The following is a 13,272-nucleotide window of genomic DNA, read 5'->3' on the forward strand; positions in this document are numbered from 1 at the left end:
GAGCTACTATTAATTTGGAATGCCTCTCCATAGGTAATGCATGACAACCATATCTTTAATGCCCCTGATACCAAAGTAATTATAGGAGTATTGACTCCCTATGCTGCATGATTTTTCACTAAAATATTAGCTTTAAATATATTTTATAAAGTCAACCATTTCTCTCCAAACTTCAGTTTTTGAGTTCTGAAGATACAAACATTTTCAGCTCAAATACTCGCTTTGCAATTTTGGTATACATATACGAATTTTACCAAGCACAAAATTCTAATTTAGTAGACTGGGCTTCACACAGGACAGCTACTTACAGGTAGCTGGAGAGCTAACAATAGCTCACCAGCTACATGTTGGAAAAGCCTGGTTAAGACAATGCTTAGTGCACTATACTCCAGTAGACATCTTATGGGGTAGAGTTATGCTGCCTTTACAATACCCTAGGATCTTACCCAGGATTAGTTGGCTCCCCACTTCAAAATCCCAGCATACAAGAAAAAAACATGGGTGGAATATCTTTCTCTATTCAAGCAGCCAGACTATAGAAAGCTTTACCTCAAAACATAAGATCTACAGATAACCATTTTATCTTAAGAACATTACTCAAGAGCTGGCTCTTTCCTACATGAACACCATATTCAAAATACAAATGTACAGCAACATCTATCTATCTATTCTTACTAGAGAAATGAAAAATAAATTAGCACATTTAAAAATACATAAACTAATTTTAAAAAGTGTTGATATGTGTGTAAATATATCCATATATTTATATATATATATATACACACACACACACACACACACACACATATATATATATATATATATATATATATATTTGTATATATATATATGTATGTATATATATATATATATATATATATATATATATATATGTATATATATATATATATATATATGTATGTATATATATATATATACAGGGAGTGCAGAATTATTAGGCAAGTTGTATTTTTGAGGATTAATTTTATTATTGAACAACAACCATGTTCTCAATGAACCCAAAAAACTCATTAATATCAAAGCTGAATATTTTTGGAAGTAGTTTTTAGTTTGTTTTTAGTTTTAGCTATGTTAGGGGGATATCTGTGTGTGCAGGTGACTATTACTGTGCATAATTATTAGGCAACTTAACAACAAAAAAATATATACCCATTTCAATTATTTATTATTACCAGTGAAACCAATATAACATCTCAACATTCACAAATATACATTTCTGGCATTCAAAAACAAAACAAAAACAAATCAGTGACCAATATAGCCACCTTTCTTTGCAAGGACACTCAAAAGCCTGCCATCCATGGATTCTGTCAGTGTTTTGATCTGTTCACCATCAACATTGCGTGCAGCAGCAACCACAGCCTCCCAGACACTGTTCAGAGAGGTGTACTGTTTTCCCTCCTTGTAAATCTCACATTTGATGATGGACCACAGGTTCTCAATGGGGTTCAGATCAGGTGAACAAGGAGGCCATGTCATTAGATTTCCTTCTTTTATACCCTTTCTTGCTAACCACGCTGTGGAGTACTTGGACGCGTGTGATGGAGCATTGTCCTGCATGAAAATCATGTTTTTCTTGAAGGATGCAGACTTCTTCCTGTACCACTGCTTGAAGAAGGTGTCTTCCAGGAACTGGCAGTAGGACTGGGAGTTGAGCTTGACTCCATCCTCAACCCGAAAAGGCCCCACAAGCTCATCTTTGATGATACCAGCCCAAACCAGTACTCCACCTCCACCTTGCTGGCGTCTGAGTCGGACTGGAGCTCTCTGCCCTTTACCAATCCAGCCACGGGCCCATCCATCTGGCCCATCAAGACTCACTCTCATTTCATCAGTCCATAAAACCTTAGAAAAATCAGTCTTGAGATATTTCTTGGCCCAGTCTTGACGTTTCAGCTTGTGTGTCTTGTTCAGTGGTGGTCGTCTTTCAGCCTTTCTTACCTTGGCCATGTCTCTGAGTATTGCACACCTTGTGCTTTTGGGCACTCCAGTGATGTTGCAGCTCTGGAATATGGCCAAACTGGTGGCAAGTGGCATCGTGGCAGCTGCACGCTTGACTTTTCTCAGTTCATGGGCATTATTTTGCGCCTTGGTTTTTCCACACGCTTCTTGCGACCCTGTTGACTATTTTGAATGAAACGCTTGATTGTTCGATGATCACGCTTCAGAAGCTTTGCAATTTTAAGAGTGCTGCATCCCTCTGCAAGATATCTCACTATTTTTGACTTTTCTGAGCCTGTCAAGTCCTTCGTTTGACCCATTTTGCCAAAGGAAAGGAAGTTGCCTAATAATTATGCACACCTGATATAGGGTGTTGATGTCATTAGACCACACCCCTTCTCATTACAGAGATGCACATCACCTTATATGCTTAATTGGTAGTAGGCTTTCGAGCCTATACAGCTTGGAGTAAGACAACATGCATAAAGAGGATGATGTGGTCAAAATACTCATTTGCCTAATAATTCTGCACTCCCTGTATATACTGTATATATATATATATATATATATATATATATATATATATATATATATATATAAAACGACAGACAGCTTCTCCAGGATTGAGCATTGACCCTGAGAGTAGAACCCTTTGAAAGAAGGATTCAACTGAACTGAGCTGCTGAAAAATGACACACCAACCTTGTTACTGACGCATGGGGAAGGCAGGAGAACGGTTTTGCATTGATCCAGTAGTTACGCCAGCCCTTTGTACAAATATAACTAAAATACAACTACAGTTGTAAACAAACCTTGGGGAGGTGATTTCAGATAAAGCATGGGCATGTGTGCTGGAATGTACCAAATCCATTAATCAAAGTCAGCGACTCAGATATATGCAAGTATATAGTGACTGATTTAAGAGCCCCTAGCGCGATCCTAACAACACATTAGTGTCATTTTTTTACCCTAATGTGGCATTAGATGGCCAAAAAGCACTTTCCATATTTACAAAGTGGTGCAATGCATGCATTTTGCCACTTGTAACCCTGTGCACTTCATTATGCCTGCGCCAGGCATAATGTATGCAAAGGGGGCATTACCCCATTAGTGGGGCTGAAAAAAGGGCGCAAGGAAATAGAACAGATTTCCTTGCGTCATTTTTCTCGGTACTTTCAATGCCAACTCACAGCAGGTGTTAAAAGGGGGCATTCCATTGAATACAAACTTTTGGAGCTACCAATGCAAAGTACATCAATAGCGTAAACATTTTTTTTACGCTATTACCCCTTCCCTGTGCCATGGTTCGCTGTATTTTAAATAGGGCGCACACATGGTGGCGGTAGGGGGGGCGCAAGGAAAGAGGCACTGTGGCGCTGCACTGGATGCTGTGCCACTTTCCTTAAATCTGCCCCTTAGTGTTTCATCATCATGTGACCATCTGAAAAATCTAGTACCGTAAAGGAAAACTAATTATTTACTTCTGACTGAAGTTCTCCGGCACTGGTATTTTTCAAACAGTGACATACATTCCACTGTAAACTCCGGTGGTACTCTTGGCTATTCTTCAGTATGTTCTCCCCATGCTATAAAAATGTGAAAGGCATTGACGTGTAGCATTCAAAATAATCGGCTGGATGGGCAACTAATGAGTGTTTAGATAAAAGTATAGCATTAATGTACTTAGGGGCAGATTTAACAAAAGTGGTGCTGCACCTAGTGCAATGCCTTTTTCCTTGCACCCCTAAGTACCCCCCTACCGCCACCATGTGTGTGCCATATTTAAAATACGGCGCACCATGGTGCAGGCTGCGGGGGCAATAGCGTCATTTGTTTACACTATTGATGTAGTCTGCAGGATTAGCGCCAAAATGTTGGGGCTACTCCTGCAGAGCACTTAGGGGCCCATTATAACTAATGTAAGCCCCCTTTAAACACCTGCTCTGAGCAGGTGTTAAAAGTGCTGAAAAGAATGGTGCAAGGAAATCCCTTAGATTTTCTTGCTCCATTTTTTTGCCCCCCATTACATGGGAACGCCTTCCTTTGCATACATTATGGCTGCTGGAGGCATAATGTGGCACAAGGGTTTACAAAGTGACTCAATGGAGGCGCTAAGATGGCGCTCATAAATCTGCCCCTTAGTTTTTCAGCAGGACGTTCTGGAATATTTAAAATGTGACTCAATGGCAAATCCAGAGGGGAGAGAACTTTATTAGTTAATTATCCCTTGCATTCGCACACTAGCCCCTCTTTCAGCTCTCCAATTCTTTAATACTTCTCGTGCCCCTTTCTCTTGTTGGCCACATCTACATTTCTGTTCTTGCCTCTGCGAACCCATCTCCATCCCCCCAACTTAAATCCCTTCTTATCTTATATATCTTCAAACAAATGCATTCGTCCCTGTCACTTGTTCCATCTCTAGTTGTGTTCTTCTTCCTTTGTCCTTCACTCTACACTTTTCATCTTTAAATGCCAGGCCCTGTACCTCCTTCAACTACATTTCCAAACGTTTAGCCCTTTCTTCCCCCTGTGGCTACACCTCTTCCAATGTGTCCCCCCAGCCCTCTCCAGAGTCTTTTGGCAATACAGTAATAAAATCATTTCTAGCAGTAATCCTCTAACCAAAGTATTCTATTAACAAGACTTTAGAGTTAGGAGGGTTCTTTAACACATTACAGAGAAGTGAAATAGGCCTATTATAAGGTATATACTTACCATGTGCTTGATGGCCTGTGCACAAAGGCCGCATAGGAATTGTCCTCCTTCCGGTACGCCAGCTGCTGTGTGTAACCTTAAAACAATCAGAGTTTAATATTTTGAGAAATGGTCCTGCACAGATGTAAACTCACGCCATAGATTATAAATGAGTGAGTTATGTACAGATACAAGGATGAAGAGGTGATCGAAGCATACAGTAGTTGTCACTGGTTTAGTACAAATCGCACGCTGTTTTTAACTCAAAGTGCCCTTATGCACTTAGTTGACTCTCAACATTGACCCATGTTCCTGCACAAGTCATTTGTGATGCCCTATTTGATTTTGTCATTAGGCCTCTCCTTGCCATTTGCGTGAATGCACCAACTGCTGCGTAGTTTTTCTTGCTGACCAGCAGTAGCGCCTGATGTCAATCCTGTAAAAGGGCAGCAGCGCATGCGCACCTCTGCATCTTATGGCGCATCGTGTCCTTTTAACACTTAGGGGGTCATTCTGACCCTGGCGGTCATTGACCGCCAGGGTCAACGACCACGGGAGCACCGCCAACAGGCTGGCGGTGCTCTCAAGGGCATTCTGACCGCGGCGGTTTGGCCGCGGTCAGAAAGGGAAAACCGGCGGTCTCCCGCCGGTTTTCCTCTGCCCTAAGGAATCCTCCATGGCGGCGCAGCTTGCTGCGCCGCCATGGGGATTCCGACACCCCATACCGCCATCCTGTTCCTAGCGGTTCGGCCGCCAGGAACAGGATGGCGGTATGGGGTGTCGTGGGGCCCCTGGGGGCCCCTGCAGTGCCCATGCCAATGGCATGGGCACTGCAGGGGCCCCCGTAAGAGGGCCCCACAAAGAATTTCAGTGTCTGCTTAGCAGACACTGAAATTCGCGACGGGTGCAACTGCACCCGTCGCACCCTTCCCACTCCGCCGGCTCATTTGGAGCCGGCTTCCTCGTGGGAAGGGGTTTCCCGCTGGGCTGGCGGGCGGCCTTCCGGCGGTCGCCCGCCAGCCCAGCGGGAAACACAGAATCACTGCGGCGGTCTTTGGACCGCGGAGCGGTGTTCTGGAGGGGGAACTCTGGCGGGCGGCGGACCCCCTTAGTCATGTTATGTTCATGGATGTATTTTGGTCTTCGACAAGGGGAAGGCATAGGCTCATCATTGAGAACTACGCTTCGCATAGTTCAACTGTTTTTAATCCGTTTTTCAAGTGACATGGCATCATAGTTGCGGGTATATGGTGGGATAACAGAGCAGCACAGAAACATAACTCAGTTCAATATACAGTGGTGGGGATCTTGGCAGCCAATTTAAGTACTTATGTGTGGAGTTTGTCCATACATCCATAAAACTGTAAGAGGCAAACAAAAGAGCTGGCCATAACTCAGGGCTAGGGAAGGGATAGAAATTAGTGGGAAGGATGCATCAGCATATCGGCATAGCTAGGTCAGTGGCCACAGTCTCGGAGTCAACTCGGTCTGGTGGATCAGTCAGGCCAGAGAGAAGTACGTCCGAAGGGTGTGCTATATGGTGGTGTCTCAAACCTCTGGCCTCCTCATGATACAAGACCGTGGGCATTCCTTGGCAGGTGTCCACTTGATGAGGGGCCGAGTCCAGGCCTCCACAAACGGGATAGATTCCACTTCATAGTAGTGGAATATTTTAGCTGGTTGATGAGTATTGTTTTCACTTTTACTTTGTTCCTAATGTGCAATTTCATGGGCTTTCTACTCTTTCAGACTGTAAATGTGCTTATAGAAACTGTAGGCCAATCACAGGCTTCAGGCTGGTGTGACTGGCTTACATAGATTACATAGATTACTAACACCACAGTCAAAGCTTCCTGCTGTATGTTGTTGAGTGGGAAAATCTTTACCAGTTTTTTAGGTCGAGCGCGCAAGCGCTTTGACCTGCTATAAATATTGTGGACTTTTATCCACACCCGCCTCAGGCCCATCATTTTAACTCGTTTGTGGACTTGCCTTTCAAAAGTCACTTGCTGTCATTGGTAATTGCTTTATGTTGGTCCCGCCTTGAGTCTGTTTTTGTCACGCCTTTCAGACTGCCCCTCTTACATGGATTATTGCACGATTGCCAATATGCTTCAGTGTGGGCGAACTATTTATTTTTTCTCCTCCCTTCGTGCTGCAAAACGGCCATGGCGCTCACAGCACGAACAGGCACATGAGCATGAACTGGATCTGCGGTATTAGGGCGCTGGTCATATTGTTCACAGTTACCTAATCAGAGTAATTTCTTGTGTCTCTCCCCTTAAAAAACTTGAAATTGGTGAATGCTTTACTAAAGCAGAAATCCTCAAAGTGAAAGCGGCTCTACCAGCACAGCGGGCGATCTGGTACTACAATATTCACCACACTCAGAAAAACCCGCCCCATAATGCTTTGCAAGCATTCTTTTTCAAAACATTTGTGCTCTTAACAGTCTGTGGTGGTCCTAAGACAATGGGACCACCACCAAAACTTTCACAACGTGTTCTTTCTGTCTACATCAAATTGTGGTCCCCACACTAGGTTAGTAGGATCCAAAATAATAACCCCTCCCATCATTCAATATCTATTACATTTTTGTTATGGTTGGAAGCTTTTTTTTTTTTTATTATAGCTGAGAGTAGGTTGTGTTTTAAGGGTCTACCTTTGTAATTTCATTGTTATAGTCATGTTAGTTTTGAATATGTGTAATGTACTATGTTCTGTATGGGCTAAATATGTGATTGCACTGCATTACTTTCAGCTATTTTGTTTGTGTGGTTATGTTCTCTAGGGGCTAGCTATACAGTTACGTGATTGTATTTCTTACAAATGCTATTTTCATTATAGGTTCTCTAGGGGGCTACTCATAACAGCCTGTGGTGGGCATAGGACAATGGGACCACCACCATAATATTCTTAACAATATACACTTTCTGTCTACATCATCTTTGGGTCCCCACACTAGGTTAGTGCAGACCCCAAAATAATAATCCCTCCCACCATTCTGCATCTGTTTAACATTTCTCATGGCTGAAATGTTTGTTTTACAACTGAGAGTAGGTTGTGTTTAAGGGTTTTCTTTGTAATAATTTAGTTTTAGGCCTATTTGTCCTGACTGTGTGTAATGTGCTATGTTTTTACTGCATTACTTTCTGTCCTCGTTTTGTGTGGTTATTTTCTCTAGGGGTTAATTATACATTATGTGACCATGTTTCTTTCTAAATGTTATTTTCATCATGGGGTTCTCTAGGGGCTGTTCTGAGCACTACCGTCATATCAACATATTAAAATATTGGTGGCATAGAAACTTGTCCCACAATGCTTTGCAGGGCCTTACTTTTACAAAACATTTTTGCTCATAACTCAGCCTGTGGTGATCCTAGGACAATGGAGCCACCACCAAAACATTCCCAACAGTATGCACTTTCTGTCTACATCATCTTTGGGTCTCCACACTAGGATAGTGGAGACCCCTAAATAATAATCCTCCCACCATTCAGCATCTGCTTAACTTTTCTCATGGCTAGAATGTTTGTTTTATAGTTGAGTGTAGGTTGTGTCTAAAGGTGTTCTTTATAATATTGTAGTTTTGGTTCTGATGATGTGTAATGTGCTATGTTCTTACTGTCCTTTTTTTTGTGGATATTTTCTCTAAAGGTTAATTATACATTATGTGACCATGTTTCTTATAAATGTAATTTTATTGTGAGGTTCTCTATGGGCAGTTCTGAGCATTACGGTCATATCAACATATTAAAATATTGGTGGCATAGAAACTTGTCCCATAATGCTTTGCAGGGCCTAATCTTACAATAATGTTTGCTCATAACTCAGCCTGTGGTGGTCCTGGGTCAATGGGACCACCACCAAAACGTGCACAACAACATGTTCTTTCTACTATATCATTTTTGGGTCCCCACACTAGGTTAGTGGGGACCCCAAAATAATATCCCCTCCCAGTATACAGTGTCTTTTTTAATCTTTTTCATGGTTGGAGCTTTTTATTTTGCAGCTGAGAGTAGGTTGTGTTTTAGTAGCCTTTTTTTTGTATTAATATTGCTATACTCATGGTATCCATGAATATGTGTAATGTACTATGTCCTTCAGAGGCTAAATATATGGTCGCTTTACATACCTTCTATCATTTGTTTGTGTGGTTATGTTTTCTAGGTGCAAATATACAGTACAGTTATGTGACCATGTTTCTAACAAATGCTATTTTCATTGTGGGATCCTCTAGGGGCTATTATAAGCATTACAGTTATATTAACATATTAAAATATTTGTGGCATGGAGACATGTTCACATAATGCTTTGTACGCCATCGCTTTTACAAGACATTTTTGCTCATAATTCCTTCTGTGGTGGTCCTAGGACAATGAGACCACTATTTAAAACATTGACCACAATGTGCTCTTTCTGTCTACATCATCTCTGGGTCCACACACTTTATTAGTGGGTACTACAAAATAATAACCCCTACCACCATTTGTTTTTTTTTAATGCTTTTTCATGGCTGGAACTTTTGTTACTGAAATAAGTTATGTTTTATGGGTTATGTTTGTAATATCATTGTAGCGGTTCTGTTAGCCTTGTAAATATAAAATGCACTCTGTTCTCTAGGCGCTTAAATATATAGTTATAATGCATTACCTTTTTCCGTTCTTTTTTCATGTGGTTATGCTCTCTAAGGGAAGATTGCATGGTTTCATGACCATATTTCTTCCAAATGCTGTTTTTATTGTGGTGTTCTGTTGGGGCTGTTCTGAGAAATTATATTTTTGTTATGGTTTGTGATGATTGTATATGTTTTAATAATCTCTCTTTATTACAATTATGACCATAATCTAGGCCAACTTCTTAACATCCTTAAGACACTGAGGGGCATATTTATACTTTTTGGTGCAAAACTGCACTAACGCAGTTTTGCATCAAAATGTTTTGCACCGGCTTGCACCATTCTTGAGCGCCAGCCGGGCACCATATTTATTTAATGGTGGAAGCCGGCACAAAGGTTAGGCTAGCAAAAAAAAAAAAATTATGTTAGCTGGGTGGGGGTGGCGGTATGGGAGAAGGGGGTTTTGCACCAAAAAATTACGTTAAGCAGGTTAGAGTAAAAAAAAAAATACTCTAACCAGCCTAACGTCATTTTCTGATGCAAAACCATCCATACCACATGACTCCTGTCTTAGAAAAGACAGGAGTCATGCCCACCACCCCAATGGCCAGAACAGGGGACCAAGGTCCCATGGGCATGGCCATTGCACCCAGTGCCATGTAGGGGGGCCCATTTCAGGGCCCCAAATGGCACTTTAAAAAATAAAATAAAACACTTACCTGTACTTACCTATACTTACCTGGGATGAGGTCCCCCATCCTCTGCTGTCCCTCTGGTGTGGGTGGGGTTGTCCCTGGGAACTGCATCTGTGGGCTTATTCTATGGTGTTCCACCATGGAAATAGGCCCACAGGTCCCCTGACACCTGCCCTGACCCAGGCATTAAATAATGGTGAAAACCAAGCTTTGCACCATTATTTGACCCCTCCTCCCCCGTGTGTGATTTTAGCACGGGGGATAAATATGGTGCTAAGGCCATATAGTCATTTTTTGCACGGGAATGCCTAGCTTGCATCTCATTGACGCAAGGTAGGTTTCCACATCCAAAAACTGACTTTAACTCCATAACTTTGGCGCTAGATGGGTCTAGTTGTAAAGTATAAATATGGAGTTAGTTTTGCACCGAATTTGCGTAAAAAAAATGACTCAAACTCGGTGCAAAACAAGTATAAATATGCCCCTATGACTGTTTGAACTCTCTAGGGCCCTGATTTATAGCTTTTGGTGCAAAACTGCACTAATGCAGTTTTGCACCAAAAAGTTTAGCACCGGCTTGCACCATTTCTGTGCACCAGCCAGGCACCATATTTATGGAATGGTGCAAGCTGGTGCAAAGGGTAGGCTAGCGTAAGAAAAAATTACGTTAGCCAGGTGGGGCTGGTGGTATGGAAGAAGGAGGCTTTGCACCAAAAAATGACGTTAGGCAGGTTAGAGTACAAAAATTACTCTAACCAGCAAAGCATCATTTTCTGACGCAAAACCATCCATACCACATGGCTCCTGTCTTAGAAAAACAGGAGTCATGCCCACCACCCCAATGGCCAGCACAGGGGACCAAGGTCCCATGGGCATGGCTACTGCAACCAGTGCCGTGTTGGGGGGCCATTTCAGGGCCACCAATGGCACTCTAAAAAAAAAGAAAAAATACTTACCTGTACTTACCTATACTTACCTGGGATGGTGTTCCCCCATCCTCAGTTGTCCCTCTGGTGTGGGTGGGGGTGTCCCTGGGGCATGGGGAGGGCACCTGTGGGCTTATTCCAGGGTGTTCCACCATGAAAATAGGCCCACAGGTCCCCTAACGCCTACCCTGACCCAGGCATTACAAAATGGTGCAAAACAAGCTTTGCACCATTTTTTGACCCCTCCTCCCTCCTGTGTGTGATTTTAGCATAGGGGAATAAATATGGCATTAAGAGCATAGAGTCGTTTTTTGCATGGGAACGCCTACTTTGCATCTCAATAACGCAAAGTAGGTTTCCACGTCCCAAAAATGACTTTAGCTCCATAAATTTGGCACTAGACGGGTCTAGAGCAAAAAGAACAGTTGATGGACGGAATGCAGACCAAATCAAACATTCACCTCCAGTCACAGGTCTGCCATTCCAGTTTTGACGGGTCTAGAGCCAAAGTATAAATATGGAGTTAGTTTTGCACTGAATTTGTGTTGAAAAAAATGACGCAAATTCGGCGCAAAACAAGTATAAATATGCCCCTTAATATGTTTGGGTGACCCTTCTAGTTTATTTCTCTTGTTACTCTTCTGTGGCTGTCTTGTGTCTTTTTTAGGGGGAATTGTGTTAGCCAGACAGCAACTCTGATGGTGGGGTGGTGAAAGTCGTATCCTTTTGGAATTAGCATGGCAGATTTCAATTAGGATGCTAAATGGCAACATTTTCAATTTTTGCTGCAGATAAAGGAAGAAGGTAAATGGGTGTGCGTTAGTTATATGCTGAGCCACTGGAATTATATGGCAGGAAAAGAAATTATGAGGCAGGGTTGATCAATCTATGTGGCAAGAAAAGTCCAGTTATGGATTTACAATGCCAGTAGCTCTAACTCAAGCAAATGCGAGACCTATTGCATTGCAAATGCGTGTTTGTTTAGGAGAGGATGATAAATGTCACAGGAGCAATCAAGCCTGTGACTTTTCTCAGATTATCAGGAAGGATTTTTTTGTTAATATTTTGTTGTATTATCCCAAAAATTAGAACATTTTGTAAAATATCATTAGTAATGTGTAAATTAGGATTACAGCAAAACCTGGACGTCAATTCATCAAAATGCTAAGGTTAGCGGGAATGACGTCACATGCTCTTTGACCTCCACTTTCTCTGTCTCTCACACACACACAAATTCACACTTATATACACTCTCTCACATAAACTCACTCTCACCTGCATGCATGCACACAACATACATTTAAAAGCATTTTTACTTACCTCAATTGCCATAGAAGGGCATATTGCAGCTAATTGTACTCAATTTTTACTAACCCAATAGTGAATAATATATTATTGGTGTAATTAAACATTGTCAGAAAACAAAGAGAGTGGAGCCCCACCTGACACCCATAGGGACACGCTACCTCTGTGCTCCTGGCACTGAATTTGCCATCTCTGAGGCCAGGGGTCATAAAGGCAGTGCCAGGGGTAGCAAAGGGCAACTCAGGGGTCACAGCTGCGATCCCTGGGGACCCCTAAATGATGTCAGTGCAGCAAAATATTGGTGAAAAAGCATATTTATCCATTTACTTATGTTTCTTTATTTCTATTATTTATTTATTTAGTTGAACACAGCAACGTAGCATTGGTCACAGCAACTAATCCATGGAACATAAGGCCATTGGCAATGTTGGTGGCAGCAGATTTTTGATGCATGCTGGATACTGGCTGAGAGACAATGCAGGCTAGGCAAACATTTACAATCGATATGCTGACGGCCAACTTTCTATGTAGGAAGCTTTATCAAAAAGAGGAGAGACTGGGAGCAATCAAGGTCCCGCATACACACTTCCCTGTATAATCAATGTACAAAGGGTGTGCAGTTCCTGAAATTCAGCGTATGGGAGAACACTACCTGTGTATTATCCACTTCAACAATTCTTAGTGGAATATGAATATTCACGAGGAAGAGCACTAACCCACCCAAATGGGTGGCCTGCTTTATCATCAGGCAGCTTCTTGTTGCCGGTGCTGCAATGCCCAATGGGCCTCTTGAGGGGCCTTGTTGCAGGAAATCTTTTAAGAAGGAATGCCGTGATGAGCCCAAAATGAGGGTGTCAAGTGTGTAGATTGGAGCAAAAGAGTGAGAACATTAAAAATAACTAACCTAATGGTACTTTATTCTGATGGTAGGCCTTGTCCTCTCTAAAAACAAAGTGAATCTATAAAGGAATTTTTTTTACCTCGTATCTCAAGGGATCAAATTATGTAAAGGTCAACATGTTTCTTGCCAGAAAATAAAGTCATAAATGATCTAAGCCAGTGGTTCCCAACC

The 13,272-nt window shown here is 42.0% G+C and overlaps 1 protein-coding gene across 1 annotated transcript in view; it reads right to left on the minus strand.

Annotated features, from left to right (window-relative positions):
* LOC138293808 (venom factor-like) overlaps window positions 1-13,272 on the minus strand; it is a 473,276-nt gene that overhangs the window by 126,657 nt on the left and 333,347 nt on the right. Inside the window, exon 26 of the mRNA XM_069233135.1 lies at window positions 4,678-4,753. Within this exon, the coding sequence (XP_069089236.1) occupies window positions 4,678-4,753 (76 nt within the window). The remainder of the gene's footprint in view (window positions 1-4,677; window positions 4,754-13,272) is intronic.

This window comes from Pleurodeles waltl, chromosome 4_2 (assembly GCF_031143425.1).
Source record: "Pleurodeles waltl isolate 20211129_DDA chromosome 4_2, aPleWal1.hap1.20221129, whole genome shotgun sequence".
In the NCBI taxonomy this organism is placed as follows: domain Eukaryota; kingdom Metazoa; phylum Chordata; class Amphibia; order Caudata; family Salamandridae; genus Pleurodeles; species Pleurodeles waltl.